Source organism: Solenopsis invicta, chromosome 4 (assembly GCF_016802725.1).
Source record: "Solenopsis invicta isolate M01_SB chromosome 4, UNIL_Sinv_3.0, whole genome shotgun sequence".
Classification (NCBI taxonomy): domain Eukaryota; kingdom Metazoa; phylum Arthropoda; class Insecta; order Hymenoptera; family Formicidae; genus Solenopsis; species Solenopsis invicta.
The window spans coordinates 22,279,126-22,304,101 of record NC_052667.1 but is presented as its reverse complement, the minus strand read 5'-3'; the positions used below and the strand labels follow the sequence as shown (position 1 = coordinate 22,304,101).

General features: G+C 43.0%; 3 protein-coding genes across 3 annotated transcripts; all 3 read left to right on the top strand.

Annotated features, from left to right (window-relative positions):
* Window positions 1-380: 380 nt before the first annotated feature.
* LOC120357613 lies at window positions 381-3,370 on the top strand. Its single transcript, XM_039448460.1, has 2 exons — window positions 381-654; window positions 876-3,370. Exons 1-2 carry the CDS (start codon window positions 381-383, stop codon window positions 3,368-3,370), a joined length of 2,769 nt encoding a protein of 922 aa, XP_039304394.1.
* A 597-nt stretch (window positions 3,371-3,967) lies between these two features.
* LOC113003276 lies at window positions 3,968-5,602 on the top strand. The gene has a single exon (XM_026132107.2). The coding sequence runs from the start codon at window positions 3,968-3,970 to the stop codon at window positions 5,600-5,602; it is 1,635 nt and encodes a 544-aa protein (XP_025987892.2).
* A 1,696-nt stretch (window positions 5,603-7,298) lies between these two features.
* On the top strand, window positions 7,299-8,972 carry LOC105207064 (craniofacial development protein 2). The gene has a single exon (XM_011176506.3). The coding sequence runs from the start codon at window positions 7,299-7,301 to the stop codon at window positions 8,970-8,972; it is 1,674 nt and encodes a 557-aa protein (XP_011174808.3).
* The last annotated feature ends 16,004 nt before the right edge of the window (window positions 8,973-24,976 follow it).

Sequence of the window (24,976 nt, the reverse complement as noted above, 5' to 3'; positions counted from 1 at the left end):
AATTATTGGTTTGACTAATTTTTTTCTGTGATTATATTTGTGTCTATATATTTTTTTAATCTACGTTTTTTAAAGTCTCAGGAGTTATAAAATAAAATGCTATTTGTCGAATAAGTTGACTATTTTTATGTAATGTATGAATTAAAATATCTCGTGATTGAAAAAGTCGTTAAATTATTAAAATACTTTAAAGAATATTTTTAAAAGAGCAAATACGATTCACTCGCGCTCTCTTCGGAGTGAATTCCGGTAATTCAACTCGCGTATAACACAATAGCAAACATTTGGTCCTTCGAGCCGGATCGAGTGAAGCTGTGCTGAACTTCAAAAAATAAATTCAAAAAAATCTCCTTCTGGTGTGAAGTGCTCTCGTCCACAAGATGGAGGAACTCGTCGCAATGCAGCAGATTGCGTTGCCGACAGTGGCGAAAGCCCTGTCTAATTTCAAGAAGATCGGGAAGCCGAATTACACGCCGGCGAAAATACGATCTCGCATCACCGCCTTGAAGGAAGCCTGGACGCAGTGCACGAATAGACATGCCGCTCTACTGCAAGCAGTTCCTGCCGACGAACGATCGAAGTCCACGTATTTCACGCAGGACGATTACGGGAAGCACGAAGAGCTCTACCTCATGGGGCTGGACTACATGACGAGTGTCTGGAGGAGCTGGAGCCTCCCGTGTCCACCTCACCATTGGCAAGCTCGTCGCATCATTTCTGCGCGCCCGCACCGGTATCGTTGCAACATTTACCGCCTATTAATATTCCTCCATTTTCCGGGAAAGCAGAGGACTGGGAAAGTTTTCGAGATAGATTCACATCCCTTATTATTCTCAATAAGGACCTAACCGCATTCTCTCGGATGCATTTTCTAGCATCCAGCTTGTCAGGTCGTGCTCTCGATACTATCAAAACTATCCCAGTCACTGCAGATAATTTCGATATTGCGTGGAAAACTTTAACTTCGCGTTACGATAATAAGCGCCGTCTAATCGAAATTCACGCGTCCGCTTTATGTAATTTGCCGAGCGTCAATTGCGAATCGGCATGCGAGTTATCCGAGTTGCGGGATAAAGCTAATCGTGCCATAGCATCGCTAAAGAGATTAAATCGCTCCTCGGATGAAATTTTAAGTGACATTCTAAGTCACCACGTCACGCAGAAGCTCGATCCAGCAACCCGGAAGGCGTGGAGATTGAAAGGTGATGATGCGATAATTCCTACGTACGAGGATCTCGATCGTTTTCTCGCGCATCGCGTTCGCGCCTTGGAGGAGCTCACTCCTCTCGGCTCAGCCAAGTCCTCGCGATCGGTAAAATCGTCGAGCGGCATGGTAGCGACGGCTTCGATCTCGCCGTGTCCGCTCTGCAAATCGGCCCACTTCTTGAATAAGTGCCCTCAATTCGTGCAGAAGAGTCCGAGCCAGAGATTGGAGATCGCGAAACAGCATCAACGATGCGTTAATTGCTTCAGTGCTAAGCACGCCGTCTCAGCGTGTCCAAGCCGTTTTTCATGTCGTCACTGTCAAAAACGACATCATTCCATGCTCCATCTTGACTCGGCCTCTTCCGTTACTGCGACAGTTAGTGCATCCGATTCCAAGACCCCGGCGTCGAACAATTCCGATAAGTCTCCGAAAACAGTGGCATTATGCGCGATGTCGGCAAATCTCGCCCGACCGCCGGTAGTCCTCGCCACTGCACGCGTGTTCGTCGGACCTCTCGCCGGTCGTCAAGTTGCTGCACGAGCATTGATTGACACCGGAGCGGAACTCACACTCGTTGCGGCTCATTTAGCAAAAAAATTAAAACTGCGTCGGTTCATACTGCCTACCGCCTTGTCCGCCGTCGGCGGCCTTGACGCGGGCATTCATCGTTACGCCGCGCAGATTCAAATCTCACCGATCGACAGGATCGAGCCGCCGGTCGTTACAACAGCGACGATTTTAAGTTCGCTTGCTAGTTACTCGTCAGCGTCTATTCAATCTCCTCTTCAATGGGATCATCTCGCGGATCTCACTCTCGCAGATCCAAATTCTTCAAGTACAGATCCCATTGATCTCATAATCGGCGCTGACATCTACGCAGACATAATGCGAGATGGCGTTCGCAGAGGATCTCGCGGTCAGCCTATTGCTCAAGAAACGATCTTCGGCTGGATTGTTCAAGGCCGCACGCCTCTGTCGAATTCGTCTCGTCGGACCATTACAGTGCAACATTGTACGATCGCGGAATCCGTTTCACTCGATAGCGAATTGAGAAGATTTTGGGAAATCGAGGAAATTCCGAGGCACACGATACTCAGCCCGGAAGAGCAGAGATGCGAGAATCATTTTTTAACTTCTCATTCGCGCACTCCCGCCGGTCAGTACATCGTTCGTCTGCCGTTCAAGAGTGGTCCTCCCATCGATATTGGTACCTCGCGCGAAGTAGCGGAGCGATGCCTCAAGACTTTGCTACGCCGTCTTCAAGCCAATTTCGATTTAAAAAGGGAGTACTCAGACTTCCTACAAGAGTATGAAAATCTCGGGCACATGCGCAAGGCTCCAGAATCTTCAGAATCTTCTCAATTCGTCTATATTCCGCACCATCCCGTAATACGCGAAAGCAGTGCGACGACTCGAGTAAGAGTCGTATTCAATGCGTCGAGCCCCATCTCGAATTCTCGGTCACTTAATGACCACCTTCTCGCGGGGCAGAAATTACAAACGGACTTGGCTGCGGTGCTTTTACGCTGGCGACAGTATCGCTACATTTATTCTGCCGACGTCGCAAAAATGTACCGGCAGATTCGCGTCGATCCCCGGGACACAGACTATCAAAGGATCCTCTGGATCGACGAGAAAACCGGAAGAGTACAAGAGTATCAGCTCTTGACCGTAACCTACGGTACAACTTCGGCGCCGTTCTTAGCTTTGCGAGTCCTGCAGCAGCTCATCCATGATGACGGTCGCGATTTTCCTCTAGCTGTTCCCGTGCTTAAGGAGAACATTTACGTGGATGACGTGCTTTTCGGTGCGGACGAGATTTCACTCATCCGTACGGTTCGCAATCAAGTGTGCTCCTTGCTGCAACGCGGTCATTTCGAATTAAGAAAATGGTCGAGCAACGCGGCTTATTTGCTAAGTGACATTGACGCGCAAGATCATGGACTCGCTTGCAGCAAGGATCTACATCCGGACGAGACATTAAAGGTGCTCGGTATTAGTTGGAGTCCGTCGGCTGACGCATTTCAATTTAGAGTCGTGCGCTATCCCTCGCCCGCGCGAACGAAGCGCGCCATGCTCTCGTACATCGCTCGTATCTTTAATCCGTTGGGCTTAGGCACGCCCGTTACAATCTCCGCGAAAATTCTCTTGCAACAGTTATAGCAGCTCCGCGTCGACTGGGACGATGAGGTTTCCACCGATATCGCAAGGCAATGGGAATCCGTGCAATCGTCCTTACTAGAACTCGATAACTTCCACCTCCCGCGGTGGATTCAAAAGGGATCGGACACGGTCGACTGCGAAATCCACGGGTTTTTGGACGCGTCTAACTATGCCTACGCCGCAGCGATTTATATTCGGCTCACCTCTCGCTCAGGCAACATCACGACATCTGCCTTGCTAGTCGGAAAGTCAAAGGTCGCGCCGATCAAGACATTGACTGTTCCGCGTCTCGAATTATCGGCAGCCGTGTTAATGTCGCGATTAACGAGGTTCGTCATGGACGCAATACACATTACCTCCGCTCCCTGCTTTCGCTGGACGGACTCAACCGTCGTGCTCGCGTGGGTCACACAACATCCCTCGAAGTGGAAGACTTTCATTTCAAATCGGGTTGCCGAAATTCAAACCCGACTTCCGTCCGCTTCGTGGCGATATGTTCCCACGAATGAAAACCCCGCGGATTGTGCGTCGCGAGGAGTCTCGGGAAGTCAGCTCGTCTCGCATCCTCTTTGGTGGCACGGTCCCGCGTGGCTCAGGATGCCTGATTCTGAGTGGCCGACGATGAGCGCATCACTCTCAGACATCGCGTTAAAGGAGAACTCGCGCGCGACAGTTCAAATCGCTAGCGTAACGGAATCATGGGAGCTCGCAGACCGATATTCCTCGTGGCCAAAGCTCATTCGAATGAGCGCGTACATTCTTAGATTTATATCGCGGATTCGAAGGCGTGACGAGATCGCTCTTCGGTCGGAAAGTCCGTCTTCATTGACCGCGAGCGAAGTACGAGCTTCAAAAAAATTTTGGGTGAGATACATTCAACGCCAACTTTTCCCGCTCGAAATACGCGCTCTCACTCAAAGTAAGTCGGTTCCTTCGAAGAGTCCACTCGTCTCTCTCAATCCGTTCCTGGATGAAGAACAAATAATTCGGGTTGGCGGGCGGCTATCTCAGGCCCCGATACCCGCTCAAGCTCGACATCAGATAGTACTCGGCTCTCACCCGCTGGTCCGCTTACTCATTTTTCATACTCACTTGCGCACTCTTCATGCAGGAACGCAATTGACCCTTGCTACGTTACGGCAAGAATTCTGGCTACTCAGAGCTCGAAGCACGGTCAGATCGATTCTGCACGGGTGCGTAACCTGTGCTCGCGAGAGAGCTCTCACTCCATCTCAACTAATGGGAGACCTTCCCAAGGTCAGAGTGACTCCTCCCGCGCGCGTGTTCCTTCACAGCGGGCTGGACTATGCGGGTCCAGTACTAATTCGATCGCGATCGGGTCGCGGAGTCGCTTCGGCAAAGGCGTATATCGCACTATTCGTGTGCATGGCAACACGCGCCGTGCATCTCGAACTCGTCGAAGGTTATTCTACTCCCGCATTTCTCGGAACCTATTCCCGTTTTGTAGCGCGGCGAGGTCTTCCCGAATCGATTTATTCTGATAATGGGACTACCTTCGTTGGGGCGGATCGCGAACTCGCTGCAGCGTTTCGCGCAACTCTTCGGGATCCCGATTTGCAGAATCGCACGGCCGCAGATAGTGTCTCGTGGCATTTTATACCTCCTTCCGCTCCTCATTTCGGAGGGTTATGGGAGGCCGGTGTCCGTAGCACAAAGCATCATATTCGGCGTGTTGTGGGGGCTCATACTCTGACCTTCGAGGAGTTCTCCACGCTACTATGTAATATCAAGGCGTGTTTAAATTCGCGTCCATTGGCATCTCTTTCTGACTCGCTGGATGACTATAATTTCTTAACTCCGGGGCATTTCCTCATAGGCTCCGCGCTTAATTCGATCCCGGAGCCCTCGCTGTTACAAGTCAAAGAAAATCGGTTGACGAGGTGGCAGCTCGTTCGCCAACTGACCGAACGTCTGTGGAAAGTTTGGCAACAAGACTATATTAATACGCTGCAACAGCGAGTTAAATGGAAGCGCGTAAATCCACACGCACTTCGGGTCGGACAACAAGTCCTATTGCGAAACTCGCTCCTCCCTCCGTGCAAATGGGAGCTTGGGCGGATTAGTCTGTGTCATCCGGGATCGGACGGTCTGATTCGTGTCGTGACCGTTAAAACAGCGTCTTCGGAGTATAAGCGGCCTATCAGCAAAATATGTATTTTGCCAATCGACATCGAGAATGCGTCTAATGGCGAGGACAAAGCGTCGTCTTAACTACAAACATGCCGAACGCCTCTGCTTCGCGTTATAAATTTCATCATTACTTCATTCCATTTCGAAATTATTATTTCGAGGCGGGCGGTATGTTTCGCGTTCAATTAATTATAAGTTACTTAATTTCTTTTTTTTTGTTCGTTCGCTATTCATTTCAAAAGGTTGTTAAATTGAAGATTTATGATATTCGCAAAGTCTTGTATTATTGTACTTCGACGATCACGGGAATAATATTTGCAGGCGAAGCAAATAAGCTTTTGTCGTGGTCGTCCGCAAAGGAAGGTCGAATCCAGCAAATATTAAGTTTACCGGTCCGGTCCGGTCGCTGTTTCAAATCGTCGATGACGAGACAGTAATTAGTCCATTCGAGCCAATGAGGCATTTTCCCGCCGAATTTGCTTCTCCCGACTTTCCTTCGCTTAAAAGAGATCTGGACAATTCGCGCACTCTGCGAGAGATCCGCAGCCTCAGATTCGAGTAGCAACGCGAGTAATACACAACATCCGGAACCGAGCGACGACAAATTCGGGAAGTATCGGGAGTGAGAAGGTGCGCGTGTATGCGCTCGTTATCGACACGCGCTTCTTGAACTTATGCGCCCGCTAAATTAAATATAGAAATCTGAGAAACAATTTTACAATTAAAGACGAGTGAATTGCAAAAGTTAATTCAACGGAGTGATCATTCTGTTCACCTTAATTCGTTTCTCCCGCTTCCCACTCCTCTCAGGATACAAAGGTTTACGCTACCGTCGTCGCTCGCGATCTCGCATCAAATCGCTCTCGCAATCGCGCGCTCAGGGCCGTATCGAGTCCGAGCGCTGAGAAGACTAATCACTCACGCAGCTCTCACTCGCGCTCTCTTCGGAGAGAATTCCGGTAATTCAACTCGCGTATAACACAATAGCAAACAACAGAATTATCAGTCCGCGCGATGCGTATTTATAAAGAAAAAAAGCGCCAGAAGAAATAGTTAGGACTTTTACTTTTTTTATTCTGAACTTTACAATATACTTCGAAAGAATATAAATTTGGACATAATTCTTCCATTTTCTTTTTAATGATTTCTGTTTCTCAGTCATGACAATCGCATTGTCGTATGACAGGGCAACAGTACTTAGAAATGGTCTCTTTAAATGCCACATTTCACGTTTGAATGCGTTAATCAACTTTTCCGCGCTGGAATCTGAATAATAATGTATAATAATTCATCTGGGGTGAAAATGGTTGGTATGGCCACAGTGAGGCGCATCCTGCTGGAAGATGCGCATCTATAAAAAGCTGTGAAGAGCCGAGCTGCACAGGACCAGCAACTCAACCAACAAGTCCAATTGTCTAGCGTCCCCGTCGCGCACCCCGGGCAATGTGACTTCGGTCATAGCAAACAGAGATGGGCGAAAGGCGAAACTCTGGCGCCTAAAAACGAGAGCAATCCAGCTAAGGGAAGGGAAACCCCGACAGAAAAACCATGGAGGAAGACAACGGGAAACCACCTCCATTACCCTATCCCAAGAGAATCACATGACTGCGTTCAACTCGAAATATTCCGGAGGTTTAAATAGTTCCCCAATCGGATCTCCGGGGGAACAGATTTGAGCGGGGTCAGGTCGGCGAATATACGTAAGAAGGTCAATATAGGCACATGGAACGTGCGGAGTTTATTCGAGGCAGGAAAACTAGCCAACCTAATTCAGGAAATGAAGAGGCTTGACATCGATATACTGGGCGTGGCGGAGACTTGGTGGCCGGGTGCGGGAGTGTGTAATACCGGGGGAGGTGCATTCTACTATTCGGGCAATCAAGATAGGAATCATCGGAAGAGAGTTGGAATCATTGTGTCAGAAAGTTTTAAGAATTGCATCATCGACTTCATACCGTACTCGGATAGGATAACGCTGATGAGGGTTAATGCAAGGCCAACCAACTTAAATATCATCCAGATATACGCGCCAACTGCTGATGCACCAGACGAGGAGATGGAAATATTCTATGAGCAAATAAAAGAAATGCTGAAGCTCACCAAAAAACATGAGATTAATATAATTATGGGCGACTTCAACTCTAGGATAGGGAAAGAAAGGTATGAGTATCTGGTGGGACCATTCGGACTGGGAACAAGAAACGAGAGGGGCGAACGCCTGGTGCAATGTTGCCAAGAAGAAGATATGAGAGCTACTAACACATGGTATCAATTACCACCTAGGAGACTATATACGTGGAGATCTCTCAGAGACAGCCCAGAGAACATAAGTCGCAATCAGATAGACTTCATACTTACCAATAAACGCTTTGGATCTTCAATTAACAGAGTAAGCACTTGTCCTGGAGCGGACGTGCCCTCTGACCATATACTACTACGGGCAGCCATCAAAATCAAACTAACAAAGTATGCAAAATCAGCTTTAAAACGAGGAATTGCATATGAAAAGCTTAAACAAAGAGATATGAAAACTGTAGTGAGCCAAAAAATGAATAGCAACATAGAGGAAATGTTAAAATCAAGAGGAAATGAACAAAATCCAACCAGAATGTGGGAAGAGTTAAAAGATGTCACGATAAGCATCGCAAAAAGCCAATTGGGATACCGAGAGAGAAACCGAAGGCAGAGCTGGATGACGGATGAGATCCTCTCGCTCATGGACGAACGACAGATATGTAAGAATCAAGCAGATCCACGCAGATATAATGAATTACAGAGAAAAATAAGAGCCAAAATTAGGACAGCAAAGAACATGTGGTTACAACAGGAATGCGAGGAAATGGAAAGGTTGCAAATCCTGCATGACGATTTCAATCTACACAAAAAACTAAAGGAAACAGCTGGAATATACTGTAAAAGGACTTTTTCGACGATAGTCGATGAAAATAACAACATAGCCAACGATATACAAGAAAAGAAAAGAATATGGGAGGAATACGTAGGAAGCCTCTTTACAGACGAAAGACCAGACAGACAAATAGAGGCAAACAACGATAATCTCACTGGACCGCCGATCATAATGGAAGAAGTTAAAAAAGCAATAAACACCGCAAAAACAAATAAAGCAACAGGCCCAGATGAAGTGCCATCAGAACTGCTAAAGCTACTAGATGAGAAGGGATTAGCACTCCCCCAAAAAATTTTTAACAAAATATACGATACAGGAATATATCCCGAACAGTGGCTTTCCTCAACCTTTGTTCCCTTACAAAAGAAAAACAATGCGAGAAAATGCACAGACCACAGGCTGATAAGTCTCCTGAGTCATACCCTAAAACTATTCTTGAAAATCTTACATCAAAGAATTTTTAAAAAGTGCGAGAGTAACTTCAGTAACTCACAATTCGGGTTCAGACAGGGGTTAGGCACGGACTCGTTCGTAATTTGTTAAAGAGATCGCATCGCGAAAAGTTTACTGCGCATTTACCGTATATTATTGTTGCTTCGTATAACGTTTTTCACCGGGAGAACTAGTGCTCAGTAAATGTGCACTCGCTGCAGATAATTGAATGTTTTCGTTGATATCGTTATCGCGCGAAACGTTCAATTATCAGCGGCGAGTGCACTAGTTCAGTGCGTACCAGTTTTCCCGGTGAAAAACGCCATTAGTGGAAGATGGGATCGAGTCGACTCGCTCGTTTCCCATGAAACTCGTGCGAGAGTGAGCATCGTCGAGGTGAGATGAAATCATTAGCCAGATGGTCCGCAGGGAGAGCGCTTGGGTCGCGGTCTCCTCCTTCGGCGAGCAAGTAATGCGGCAGAAGGAGGAGGCCGAAACCATCAGGGAGAGGAAGCCGGGGGGACGCATGCCCACCGGTGAAAACAACGGTGACAGGGGCGGCGGGGACGGGGGCCATGACCCACCTTGGCTCCCCCCCGGCCGCCCCGAAGAAGAAGACCCGCCCCGCGCCCCTCAGGCCGCAGTGGCCCGTCAGCCAAAAGGCGGCGGGGGTGCGGGCGATCAGCTGCCGTCGCCCCCTCCCTTCACGCAATTAGGGAGGAGGAGGAGAGCGACGGCGCTAACACAGAGAGGGGGCGACCCTCCTCCCCAGTGGCTGCCGGCCCCGCCTTCGGGACGCGCAGTCGTGGGAGGAGCGGGGTCCTTCGCTATAACGGTGAACCCGGCGAGGCAGACCCGACCTGACGGTCCGGGGGGGACGACTCTGCGATGTAACGCGCAGACGTACCCCCCTCTGCCTCGCCGGGGAGGGGAGAGGGAAGTTTCTCCCTCTCCGCCCCCAGGGTAGTTAGGAGGACCGCGCCGCCGTCAGGGCGGCGCGAAGGGCCCGGGGCTGCGGCGGGGGCCGGATACCCCGGGCTTAACCACCATCAGGGGAAGAGGCGGGGGGGGGGCTGGTGTCCCCCTCCCCCGACCTAGGGCAGATCAGGCCCACAAGCCCTGCCGGGTGTGCCCACGTTAGGGTACACCCGGCGTGTCGAATCGGCCTAGGCCGACTGGGTCCGGGGGGCTCCGGAAGCATGCTGCACGCGTTCCCGGAGCCCCCCCAGTCACGGACCAGGGCAGGACACCCGGAGAGGTTTTAGTGGGTTAGTCCCCGCCGACACGTCGTCGGCTGGGAAGAGCCCCACATAACCACCAGGCCACCCCCGGGGCCTGGGGTATGCGATAATGCATTTCCTCTCCGTTAACAAAAAAATAAAAACGGGTGCAGCGGGGGTTAGGCACGAGAGAATCAATAGTAGCAACACACGCTCTGGTGCAAAATTGTTACGACCAGAGGAAGGATGTATGCCTGTGCTTTATAGATTATGAGAAGGCGTTCGACAGAGTTCAACATCATAGGCTTATGGAGGTTCTCAGAAAAACAGAGATAGACGCAAAGGACATACAATGTATAGAAAGCTTGTATTGGAATCAAAAAGCACAAGTCAGAATTGACGGAGAGGAAACCAACGCAATTGAAATCCGCAGAGGTGTCCGACAGGGATGTGTTCTCTCACCCCTTCTGTTTAACCTGTACTCTGAGGTTATTTTTCAGGAGGCGCTCGGGGGCATTGAAAAGGGCATAAAAGTTAATGTAGAATGGCTGAATAACATCCGATATGCAGACGACACAATGTTAGTTGCAGACAACATGGATGATCTGGAACGGCTCCTTAACACGGTAGGACAACACAGTAAGGATATGGGATTGAACATCAACACCAAGAAAACAAAATTCATGGTTATTACCAGAGAACCGGATATGTTCAGAAACGCCAGCCTGACACTAGAAAGCAAGCCAATAGAGCGGGTAAACAAATTCAAGTACCTGGGAACATGGATGTGCGAAGACTGGACGTCGGAGACGGAGGTAAAATGCCGAATAGAAATGGCTCGCAAGGCATTCATGAAATTTAAAAGAGTTCTCACTAATACGGATTTTGATCGGAATCTGAGAATAAGATTCATTAGATGCTACATATGGTCTGTGCTCTTATATGGGATGAAGGGATGGACATTGAAGGTCTCTGAAATGAAGAGACTGGAGGCCTTTGAAATGTGGGTCTACCGCAGAGTTCTTAAGATACCGTGGACGGCAAGAACCACCAATGAAGATGTCTTGAGGCAAATGGGTAAGAACCGGGAAATACTGATTACAATAAAGAAGAGAAAAACGGCATACCTGGGACATATCATGCGCAATGCAAAATATGAGCTGCTACAAAGAATTATACAAGGAAAGATCGAGGGTAAGAGAGGACTGGGGCGCAAAAAGCTATCTTGGCTCCGTAATATTAGACAGTGGACAGGACTGAGCACGGTGGAGGAATTGATCCATGCCGCGAGGGACGGAGAGAGAATGCAAAGTGTGATCGCAAACATCCATTAGTGGATGAGCATTGTAGATTGTAGATCATCTAGGTCACACTTAGTGATGACAATAAGAATAAGAAGGACTTACAGAAATGAAGTATCCGTAGGATTTATAAATCTAATTGATCTTGCCGGTTCCAAAAGGGTAGCCATCGAAGAATACGCAACCATGGATACGAAATGTATCAATAAGTCTTTAGCAAATCTTAGTAATGTAATATTAGCTCTTCAAAAAAAACGAGAACACATTCCATATAGGAATTCTAAATTAACACATTTATTAATGCCTTCTCTGGGAGGCAAGTCTAAAACTATAATGATAATTGATATTTCTCCACTCGAGGAGAGTGTTAATGAAATCATCAATTCATTAAGATGCGCAATTGAACTTTACAATATACTTCGAAAGATTATAAATTTGGACATAATTCTTCCATTTTCTTTTTAATGATTTCTGTTTCTCAGTCATGACAAACGCATTGTCGTATGACAGGGCAACAGTACTTAGAAATGGTCTCTTTAAATGCCACATTTCACGTTTAAATGCGTTAATCAACTTTTCCGAGCTGGAATCTGGCGCATATATATATATATATATACCGGGTGTCCCAGACCACCCGTCCCACCCGATTTTTTCGTAAACGCGACATTTTAAAGAAAAATGTTTCAGACAAAAGTTGTAGGGTTTTAAAAGATCTATTTACTGATTTTATCAGTTTGACCTTGGATGGCGTCGCCAAGGTCAGATCAAAATAACATTAACTTTTTTAAATAGGACACCTCATTTTTGGTTCCAGAATCTAATAGCTGGTGTCAAGACCTTTCCAAAACACTATAAGAGAGTTTATTTTTGTTGAGTACTTTCCGAGTTGTGAGGCTTGAAAGTTACGGTGTACTGTTACCTTCAAGCGTCATAACTCGGAAAGTCCTTAACCAAAATAAACTTATTTATAGTGTTTTGGAAAGCTCTCGAAATCGACTACAAGAAAATGCAATGAAAAATATACCTGTTTCAGACCACCCGTCCCACCCTTTTAAAACGTAGGGATGTGCTTGTACAAAAAAATGGCTCAGACAAAATTTGCATGATTTCGAGGGATCAACCTGATGATGATCTTGAATTCGACCTTGAGATCGATCTTGGGCATAAAGGTATAAGTCAAAGTAACATTTTTAAAATGTAAAAACGAAATAATCGGTGCCGCCTGTAGGTATTAGCGTTACCTAAGGTGTACCACGTGTAGGTAACAAGATCGTACTTACACCTTATCGGGGTGCTTTTTTAAGGTGGTTCCCCTCGCCGTCACCTTTGTCGGGGTGCTTTCATAAGGTGGTTCCCCTTGCCGTCACCTTTGTCGGGGTGCTTTCATAAGGTGGTTCCCCTTGCCGTCACCTTTGTCGGGGTGCTTTCATAAGGTGGTTCCCCTTGCCGTCACCTTTGTCGGGGTGCTTTCATAAGGTGGTTCCCCTTGCCGTCACCTTTGTCGGGGTGCTTTTATAAGGTGGTTCCCCTCGCCGTCACCTTTGTCGGGGTGCTTTCATAAGGTGGTTCCCCTTGTCGTCACCTTTGTGCATACGCATGTTGTTCAGTCTCGATGTTCAAAATGTCCACCACTTGCATTTATACAGGCTGTTACCCTACTTTGGAAATCATCCGTCGCCCGACGAATTTCGTCAGTATCTAGAGACTGAATGACTTGTCGAATTCTGTTTTTCATATCTTCTGCAGTCGTAGGTCGTTCGCGGTATACAAGGTCTTTTATTCGTCCCCACAAATAATAATCAAATAAACAAATAAAATTGTAAGGTCCGGTGATCGTGGTGGCCAATTATGTGGACCATGTTTACCTATCCATCGGCCGCGAAATATGCGGTTCAGTTGATGACGAGCAATGACAGACGTGTGGGCGGGACATCCATCCTGTTGAAACCACAGACGTAATTGGAGTGAAATATCTTCAAGTAAACGTGGAAGTTCGTTTTCGAGTAAATCGGCGTATAAAAAACGGTTTAAATTCTCTTGAAAGAAAAATGGTCCCACGATATGCGTATCAACAATTCCGCACCAAACATTGACTTTCCAGATACGTTGATGATCCATTTCTCGATACCAATGTGGATTCTCTTGTGCCCAATAACGAAAATTATGTGTGTTTATTTCGCCGTCACTTTTAAAGGTGCACTCATCAGAAAATAAAATACTTCTATGGAAATTAGGTAATTGTTGAGTAATCCAATTACAGAATATCAGTCTTTGTCTATGATCGTTCAATGTCATGGCCTGGTGAAGTGACATTCGATATGGATGGAATGAATTTTCACGAAAAATTCGACTGATCGTGCTTCGACTTATTCCACTATCTCTTGCTCGTCGCTTTAAAGAATCATTCGGGGTTACAAAGGCAGATGCAATTACATCAGGTGCTCTTACTGAACGAACTGATCGATGAATTTGCCTTCCCTTATTATGATCCGGCTGAACAATACCTTTTACAATTATTCGACGTTGTAAGCGACTGAAAACTTTGCGCGAATGTGGTGTATGATCGGGATATTCATTTCGCCACATTATTTCAGCTGCTCGAAAACTTCCAGCTCTACCCAAAACTGACATCATTAACGCAGCTTCTTCGTTCGGGTAAGGCATAACTACAAATTACGCTTACGACCGGGTTGCTTATTAGAAAACGTGAATTGGTGACGAGTTGCGTAATATTATGAATTCTAAGCAATGACTTTTAGGAGTGGTATGTAAGGGTGCTTTTTCGTGAAAATTACTTTATTGCTACAATAATCAACATTAAATGAAGATTAATATTAATAAATCAAGAATAAACGGCATCATAGAGCTGTACCGAATGTTAGAGATCTCGGTAATTAGGTATCTTCAAAACTCTACGCGTAGGACTATAGGTACACGCACCGGCAGAAATGGTGTCTCTCGACGCTAGCGCTCGGCTGCCGCACACACGCGGAGCCGCGCTCGTACGTGTGTCTAGGCTGCGCGGCGACGATCGGGGTGCGGGCGGAAAGTGGTGGGGGGCTTTACGATAGTGCATCCTCCTCGCTCGACGCTGGGTCGAGAGAGAAAGCATTATTCGACGTGATACCATGGGCGAAGTCGGTGTACTTTGCTTATATTTTTCATTGCATTTTCTTGTAGTCGATTTCGAGAGCTTTCCAAAACACTATAAATAAGTTTATTTTGGTTAAGGACTTTCCGAGTTATGACGCTTGAAGGTAACAGTACACCGTAACTTTCAAGCCTCACAACTCGGAAAGTACTCAACAAAAATAAACTTTCTTATAGTGTTTTGGAAAGGTCTTGACACCAGCTATTAGATTCTGGAACCAAAAATGAGGTGTCCTATTTAAAAAAGTTAATGTTATTTTGATCTGACCTTGGCGACGCCATCCAAGGTCAAACTGATAAAATCAATAAATAGATCTTTTAAAACCCTACAACTTTTGTCTGAAACATTTTTCTTTAAAATGTCGCGTTTACGAAAAATCGGGTGGGACGGGTGGTCTGGGACACCCGGTATATATATATATGGACACGAAAGAAAGAGTTCACAATATAAGAATGGTTGATAGTACAAATAAAGATATATGTATTACTAACTTGAAAATTGAAAAAATCCGAAAGAATTGTATACACTTTTTCAAACAGCCCAGCGGAACCGAACCACTACGGCTACAACGTTAAATGAACGACAAGTTTATTTTGCACATTATATTTAATTGAAATTCTACTAAGGTGATACAAAACATCATATTGAAGTGAGCTTCTTAGAATTATATAACGAAATTATTATCGATATACTGGACACGAAACAAAAAGTTCACAGTATAAGAATGGTTGATAGTACAAATAAAGATATATATATTACTAACTTGAAAATTCAAAAAATCCGAAAGAATGGTATACACTTTTTCAAACAGCCCAGCGGAACCCAGCCACTACGGCTACACAGTTAAATGAACGGCAAGTTTATTTTGCACATTATATTTAGTTGAAATTGTAATAATGTGATACAAAACAACATATTGAAGTGAGCTTCTTAGAAGTATATAAGGAAATTATTATCGATATACTGGACACGAAACAAAAAGTTCACAGTATAAGAATGGTTGATAGTACAAATAAAGATATATATATTACTAACTTGAAAATTGAAAAAATCCGAAAGAATTGTATACACTTTTTCAAACAGCCCAGCGGAACCGAGCCACTACGGCTACAACGTTAAATGAACGGCAAGTTTATTTTGCACATTATATTTAATTGAAATTCTACTAAGGTGATACAAAACATCATATTGAAGTGAGCTTCTTAGAAGTATATAACGAAATTATTATCGATATACTGGACACGAAACAAAAAGTTCACAGTATAAGAATGGTTGATAGTACAAATAAAGATATATATATTAATAACTTGAAAATTGAAAAAATCCGAAAGAATTGTATACATTTTTTCAAACAGCCCAGCGGAACCCAGCCACTACGGCTACACGGTTAAATGAACGGCAATTTATTTGCACATTATATTTAATGGAAATTGTAATAAGGTGATACAAAACATCATTTTGAAGTGAGCTTCTTAGAAGTATATAACGAAATTATTATCGATATACTGGACACGAAACAAAAAGTTCACAGTATAAGAATGGTTGATAGTACAAATAAAGATATATATATTAATAACTTGAAAAAATCCGAAAGAATTGTATACATTTTTTCAAACAGCCCAGCGGAACCCAGCCACTACGGCTACACAGTTAAATGAACGGCAAGTTTATTTTGCACATTATATTTAGTTGAAATTGTAATAATGTGATACAAAACAACATATTGAAGTGAGCTTCTTAGAAGTATATAAGGAAATTATTATCGATATACTGGACACGAAACAAAAAGTTCACAGTATAAGAATGGTTGATAGTACAAATAAAGATATATATATTACTAACTTGAAAATTGAAAAAATCCGAAAGAATTGTATACACTTTTTCAAACAGCCCAGCGGAACCGAGCCACTACGGCTACAACGTTAAATGAACGGCAAGTTTATTTTGCACATTATATTTAATTGAAATTCTACTAAGGTGATACAAAACATCATATTGAAGTGAGCTTCTTAGAAGTATATAACGAAATTATTATCGATATACTGGACACGATACAAAAAGTTCACAGAATAAGAATGGTTGATAGTACAAATAAAGATATATATATTAATAACTTGAAAATTGAAAAAATCCGAAAGAATTGTATACATTTTTTCAAACAGCCCAGCGGAACCCAGCCACTACGGCTACACAGTTAAATGAACGGCAAGTTTATTTTGCACATTATATTTAGTTGAAATTGTAATAAGGTGATACAAAACAACATATTGAAGTGAGATTCTTTGAAGTATATAAGGAAATTATTATCGATATACTGGACACGAAACAAAAAGTTACCAGTATAAGAATGGTTGATAGTACAAATAAAGATATATATATTACTAACTTGAAAATTGAAAAAATTCGAAAGAATTGTATACACTTTTTCAAACAGCCCAGCGGAACCGAGCCACTACGGCTACACGGTTAAATAAACGGCAAGTTTATTTTGCACATTATATTTAATGGAAATTGTAATAAGGTGATACAAAACATCATATTGAAGTGAGCTTCTTAGAAGTATATAACGAAATTATTATCGATATACTGGACACGAAACAAAAAGTTCACAGTATAAGAATGGTTGATAGTACAAATAAAGATATATATATTAATAACTTGAAAATTGAAAAAATCCGAAAGAATTGTATACACTTTTCAAACAGCCCAGCGGAACCGAGCCACTGCGGCAACACGGTTAAATAAACGGCAAGTTTATTTTGCACATTATATTTAATTGAAATTGTAATAAGGTGATACAAAACATCATAATGAAGTGAGCTCCTTAGAAGTATATAATGAAATTATTATCGATCTACTTGACACGAAACAAAAAGTTCACAATATAAGAATGGTTGATAGAACAAATAAAGATATATATATATTGCTAAGTTGAAAATTGAAAAAGTAAAGAATCCGAAAGGATGGTATACATTTTTTCAAACAGCCCAGCGGAACCGAGCCACTGCGGCAACACGGTTAAATGAACGGCAAGTTTATTTTGCACATTATGTTTAGTTGAAATTGTAATAAGGTATTCAAAGAACTACTCCTACTGCATCATCATCGTCCAGACAATCATTGTTGTCGATATCATCAACAATCTTCGATCAAACTACATTATTTGTCATGTATCGTAAAGATTTGATTCAAAAAATTAATAAATTGCAATCTTGTTTACTCGCCATTGACAATTATAAACATACAAGTAAAAAAGTGCATAAAAAAATATCACACAATAAACGTCACTACGACTTTGACCATTTCACCGATTTGTTATTTAAATTAATAAATTTATCAAAAATGGCGAATGTAGTAACGAACAATCGTCATAACAGGCAAGTTACAGTGTGTAAAATTCAAGATGCTCCTTCTCGCAATTTAGTACCTGTTGTGTCGTAATAAAGTTACACTCCAATTTTTCGAGCAATTCTAATTGTACATAAATCGACTCCTTAACAAATTTAATCGCTGTATACATATGCATAATATACATATAAATTATAATTATTAAATTTATCGTTTTAGTTATTAAATTTATCGTTTTAGTTATTAAATTTACCGGATTTAATTTGATAAATTTAATAATTGAACGTGTCAGCATAAGAGTTAATATAACTTCACCTACTTATTCAGCCAAGTTCAGTATTCAAAGACCTACAGCATCATCATCACAGAAATATATTTATCATTGTTGTCGATATCATCAATAACTTTTGATCAAGATACATTAATTGTCATGTATCGTAAAGATTTAATTTAAAAAATTAATAAATTGCAATCTTGTTTACTCGCCATTGACAATTGATTGATTATAAACGTACAAATACATAAAAAGAAAAACACAATACACATCATTACCGATTTGTTACTTTAATTAGTAAATTTATCAAAAGTATATATGCGATAGCGAACAATCGTCATAACACGCAAGTCACAGCGTGACACGTAAAAATAATCGTGTTCGTAAGATGTTCCTTTATGCAACCTAGTACCTGTTGTGTCGTAATGAGACGTTTGTGTCTTTACCATTTCCGATATATCTAGTACAGGAAGAAAGGGTACTGTCAGATCCTTACTGGTTAGGCTATCTATCGGCGGATACTTGACAGAGAAATAGTAAGATAGGCAGCCGCATGAAACGAGAGCGCAGAACGAGAAAATTTGTAATGACGGTTAAATCAGAGTTCGGGAAGAGCAAGATGTGTAATAGGCATAGGGCTCCTGTAAGTGGAAGCGTTTAGCTAACAGTAAGAGAAAGAAAATGAGATGATCCCTACTGTCCTTGTCTAATGTTGTGCATACGCATCAAGCTGAGTGGTACTGAGTGGGAAAGTATGGTGTACTTTGTCTCAAATTCTTCCCACTTGACTGCGAAAATCAACAGTGCATGCGCGATTGAACAAAGATGGTGGATCATCTCGTTTCCTGTCTCTTTCTATTAGCTTACGCGTTCGTAGCTGGCTCTTCCCCTCTATAGTATAATCTCTTTGGAGAAGAGCAACGAACGGGAGAGCACGGAATCGGAGCAGAGTGAGTTAGACAAAGACAACTAAAAAGATAAGAGGGTGAACGTAATAATAAAAAGTTAATACACAAGAGGTGATCACATAGGAAATGGCTAATAGCATCTCACCTAATCAGACAAATTAAGAGAATTATAAAAGAGAATAAAGGTAAGAAGAAATATAAGTTAAATAGAAAGAAAAGCTCCGATCGCGTGTTCCACCCATCGCAATCACGCTCGAAACACGCTCTGCCGAACCCAGTTCTCGAACTTCGTGAAAACTTAGATTTACGTGCCAAATAATCAGTGTATAATTAACAGTTGACTTTTACAAATAAAGACCTTTGTTACGCCACAAAGTGCAAGTGAATATCTCTGCGGTGCCCAACACCTTGCTCCTCCCAATCCTGACACCCACTCTGTACTCGTTTGCACAGACTCTTACAGTACTAACAATGGAATAGAGAGTGGATGGAGAGAGAATAAAATAGAGAGTGAATTAGGCCTACAGGGGAAACCACTATAAAAAAAAGCGTGCCATATTAATCTACCTCACAACAGGCGGTGTGGAAATGATAGCACTTTATCATTTTCTTAATAATTATTTTTTTAAAAAGTTGTAAAAGTGTTTATTACCAACAAACAAAGTGTCAAACCTTGATTTTAATGAAACTTTACATACATTTAAGTAACATAATAAAGTTTTAAAATCGGAGTGACACTTTGCGATGTTCCCTTGTAAATACCAGAAACAAACTGACAAGTTTGTAATCTCAGCTAAATTTAAAAAACACGCAAATTCAGGGGCAAAACGAGCCATGTACGGCTATTTGAAAGCGTAATAATAAACGTCTTGAATCGTTTCGAGATAAGAAAAGCACAGAACACACAGCCAACAAACATCGTAAAAACTTTGAAAACATGCATCTTAACACGCGAGTCATAGTGTGATGCGTAGAAATAATCGCGTTCGTAAGATGCTCCTTTACACAATGTTAGTACCTGTTGTGTCGTAATAAGTTACACTACAATTTTCGAAGATATTTTAATTGTATATGAATCAACTCCATAACAAATTTTATCGCTTTATTCATATTACTTAAATTATAATTATTAAATTTATTGTTATATCGACGTGCGTCCAATTATTGCTCTGTTTATCTTCTTCAACTTGTCTCATCTTTTTTATTTTTCTAGAAAATATTGATTTTTAATGTTTTTAAAAAAGGAATGAACCAATCGTAATAACTTCATTTAATCAGACTTATAATCCGAGTAAAAATAAACTAATTAAATCATTGAATCGTGAAATAAAGATAGATTTAACCCTTAAGCACACTCATCCCGTAAAATACGTAAACACATTTTCGGGTCTGGGAGACGTTTTCAACTTTGAGGAACTATAACTTTAGTACCAAACAATATTTTTCAACAACTTTTCTTTTTAAATAAAAGTTCAGAATTTCAGAAATGTGACTGCACAAACATTTTCGGCATTGCCAAAGAATGATTTATTGTAAAGTTACAAAAAAAAAATCGTTAGGCAAAATTAAAGAATTGTTCCAAAAATTACTTTTTCTTTAAAAAATTATATCTTCGCAACAAAATAATTGTATAACAAGGAGTTTATGAAGTATTTTTCATTAATTCAAAATGTCTAAAATTGAAAATTGATGTGTTTCATGATATATTTCAGATCCTTCGTAGAAACCTCCTTATCCACAGCATTATATAATATTCAAACTTTAGACAGAATATACGCGAGTAACATACGCGAACGGATCGATTCGAACGTGTATTGTCCAGTTTCTTTTTATTATATAAGATTACTCACAAAAAAGTCACTCACACACAATTAGTCTCACAGACTCTAACAAAACTTTGCTGCCGTACCGTTTAAATTCTACTATAAAAAAAAGTTGTAAAGATATGATTTTTCTCGCGGTCGCGGATTAGCTCGTCGATGCCAGGGTCGAGAAAAGAAGGAACTCCGATTTGAAAAAAAATTAACAAAAATATTTTAAACAAGTATCTCCCCACACTCCGTGATACAAAATAAAAATTTTATTATAAAAAGAAAAAGTTGACACCTTCAGAACTCATGTTCCTCGGAACATTAATTACACGCGGAGAGAACTTAAAACTAAATTATAACGCTCGCGGTGTCAATTGAAATCTTAAGTCTAAATACAAAACGCAGATTTTACAAACTAACGCATGGAAAATATTACAAGAAAACGCGGACTTGATGCTAACGCAACTTAGTTTCTATCGCTCGCTAGGAAGGGGTCAAGATGCGCTCGCTTTGCTAGGAGGGCGCTTGTTCGGACGGAACGCTCGGGACGGAGGATATTCGAGGAAAATCCGGCGAGAAAGTTGGAACTCTGGGTAAACGCGTCGTCGCCGATCGATTGGAATTATTTTAAATTTGCTCTGAAAATAAAACGAAAATTAAGAGCCAAATTACAGGATAGGTAACAGGTAAAGAAACGGGTGTAACCGAGTACGCCCGGCACAGGAAGCCAAAAACGACTGGTTTCAGGAAGTCGAGAACACCCGGCGCAGGAATGCGATATGGAATAACCGAGTACGCCTGGTATCAGGGGGCCGTGAACGACCTATGTCAGGAAGCCGAGAACGCCCGGCACAGGAATGCGGATAACCCAGAACACCCGGTGTCAGGGGTTTTCAGGAAACAGAGTACACCCGGTATAAGGAAGCCGAGAACACCCAGCCAAGGAGCTCCGAGTACTCCCGGAGTGTCGGTACCGGTGATTTGGAACCGACTGGTCGCTCCTTCCTGGTGTGGCTCCGTATTTATACCTTCCGGCCGCCCACGCAGTCGGAACCACGTGTTTACCCCACTTTTCGACGCGTTATTGCCAGAAAACAAAAAAACATTATTTAGAGTCGTGGATCGGAGATAAACATATACGAGGGCAGTCCGATAAGTACTTAGCCTACAAAAGAAAAACAAAAATTTTGGAAAAGTGGCGATTTATTTCTCAACATAGTCTCCTTTTAGCTCAATACACTTGCGACCCAGCGATGCTCCGACTTCTTTAACCCATCTGAAAAATACGTTTTCTCGAAGTCTGCAAAGTAGGCCTTCGTGGCGGCGATGACCTCCTCATTCGATTCAAATTTCTGCCCGTCGAGTGACTTTTTCAAGTTTGAAAACAAAAAAAAGTCGCAGGGGGCCAAATCTGGAGAATACGGTGGATGGGACAACAGTTCGTAGTGCAATTCGACCAATTTGGCCGTAGCGACGGCGGAGGTGTGAGCCGGTGCATTGTCATGGTGGAAGAGCACTTTTTTCTTCGCCAAATAGGGCCGTTTTTACTGCAATTCGTCGTCGAATCGGCCCAGTAATTCGGCATAGTAAAGCCCTGTGACCGTTTTGCCCTTCTCCAGGTAGTCGATGTAGATCACACCTTGTGAATCCCAGAAAACGGTGGCCATCACCTTTCCGGCCGATAGGACAGTCTTCGCCTTCTTCGGAGCACGTTCGCCGGGTGAAGTCCAATGTTTCGACTGTTTCTTGGTCTCTGGTGTGTACCAGTGGATCCATGTTTCGTCGACGGTCACGAAACGACGCAGAAACTCCTTCGGATTGCGCTTAAACAGCGTCAAACACTGCTCTGAAGTGGTCTCACGGTTGCGCTTGTTGTCCAGAGTGAGCAAACGCGGCACCCATCGCGCAGACAGCTTTCTCATATCCAAAATTTCATGCAGGATATGATCCACGCGGTCTTTTGAGATGCCTACTGTTTCAGCTACCTCGCGCACCTTCAATCGGCGGTCTGCCAATACGAGATCGTAGATTTTTGTCACGTTATCCTCCGTGGTAGCCATTTTCGGGGCACCTCGGCGTGGCTCATCAAAAACCGACGTGTGACCACGTTGAAACTCGTTAAACCAATTTTTGACGGTCGCCATCGAAGGAGAAGAGTCAGCGTACACCCATCAAGCGCTCTTTGATTTCGCTGCGCGATTTCCCTTCCAAAAACAAGAATCGAATCACCAACCGATATTGCTCTTTTTTCATTTTTCTAAAATTCGCGGACACGCCCGCTTCCACACGCGGTCAAAACAAAACTACGAGTCCGATTCGGCTGAAATTTTGATAGTAGCCGTCTACGAGAATGTACTACACGATAGTAAATCTCTCTTGCAATACTGACACCATCGGGCGGTGAAGCTAAGTACTTATCGGACCGCCCTCGTATATACGTTCTAAATATATACACGAGAAATAGGAACTCAAAATATTAAACACGTTTCAAACTTTACGTTGGTCCAGCGGTCAGACCGAACATATATACAGAGTTTGTTTTAAAAGTAATGAGCCTCATTTTTTTGCCACGCAACTGTACAGCGCACACCTACGCGACCGGTTGGAAGTGGCGGTGGAGGGGGGGACTCAAAGCTTGCCAGTGACGCCTGGCTCAGTTGTTTACGAGCTCTCGGAGCGGTCATCGGCGGAATGTCATTTTTAGTGAGCCTCCGCGCAGAGCCTCGTCGTGGTTAGAATGGAGAGAACTTTGGAGCAACGCTATGCAATAAAATTTTGCGCCAAACTCCAAAAGACGGCGAAGGAAACGTTTGATTTGTTCACTCAGGCCTTCAAGGATGATTGCTTGTACTCGCAGGTCAAAAAGTGGCACAAATCGTTCAAGGAAGGCCGGGAAAAAGTGGCCAATAAGGCCCGTTCTTCGACGCTAAGGGAATCGTGCACTACGAGTTTGCACTACCTGGGCAGACCGTCAACAAGGCCGCCGACTTCTACAAAGAAATTCTCAAAAGACTCAATCACAGAGTCACCCGCGTCCGGCCAGAGATCCGGTCGTCATGGAGACTGCATCATGACAACGCGCCGAGTCACACCGCCTTCGTTGTCAACTCCTATCTGACCCAGATCGGTGTTTCAACGGTGCCACAGCCCCCCTATAGCCCCGATGTAGCCCCGGGAGACTTCTTCTTGTTCCCAAGGGAGCTGAAAGGAAAACATATGGAGACCCTGGACAACATTCAAAAAACCACGATAAGGTGTCTTAACATCATTCCAAAAAGCGAGTTCCAAAGGGTCTACGATGCATGGAAAACACATTGGCAAATGTGTATAGACGCAAGATGAGACTATTTTGAAGAGTATTAAGTTGTATTACATGTTTGATCAATAAATCTATTTTTTTGAAAAAAGACTCATTACTTTTGGGACAAACCCTGTATAAGGCGCGAGAAAGAGAATTCTTTCTCTCGACAAGTATCAGTCTAACGATAAAGACGCATAACTTGTAACTCGGGCGCTTATTTGAAAATACTTATTAAGGCTCCTGACTCCTCAGCCGAGAACTCCGCATTGACGGTAGCGACATTTCATCGCGGACAAAATTAGAACTAATACACGTGAAACGTGACAGATTGACGATAAAATGTTATCGTGCATGTCATTTTGTTATTATGTGTTTCATTGTGAAAATATGACTTGTCTCGTATTTACCAAATTCGTAAAAATGGACCGCGAGTAAAGTTTCTTTGAATTTTATACATAAAAGTATATTTTTCACTCCTTTTAATAGCTATCCGTGTGCTTTCCTGTCTGAATAGACGTCACTTTACGTGCTTTTTACGACTATTTACTGACTGCTAGGCGAAAAAAGGATAGTCGTGACCGATATTTAGAAGTGTTTTAAAGTCATCTGCTTAGTCTGTTTTATCCAAATTGACTTTATTTACAAATGGCATGTCGGACAAAATTACGTGTCATTTCACGCAATTTCTCGCTTCTAACGTCACGACTTCAATATGGCCGCGGCGAGAACTCAGGAGCCTTAAATACCGATTTAAACCGTTCGATTTCTCAAGTTATTTTCTCATCAACTCACACATCCTAC

Excerpts from the sequence above, each read along its gene's own strand:
- LOC113003276 (XM_026132107.2), top strand. The coding sequence starts at position 3,968 with ATGCCTGATTCTGAGTGGCCGACGATGAGCGCATCACTCTCAGACATC.
- LOC120357613 (XM_039448460.1), top strand. The coding sequence starts at position 381 with ATGGAGGAACTCGTCGCAATGCAGCAGATTGCGTTGCCGACAGTGGCG. Across the intron at positions 655-875 it reads GGGGCTGGACTACATGACGA|CATCCAGCTTGTCAGGTCGT; the intron begins GTGTCTGGAGGA and ends TGCATTTTCTAG.
- LOC105207064 (XM_011176506.3), top strand. The coding sequence starts at position 7,299 with ATGAAGAGGCTTGACATCGATATACTGGGCGTGGCGGAGACTTGGTGG.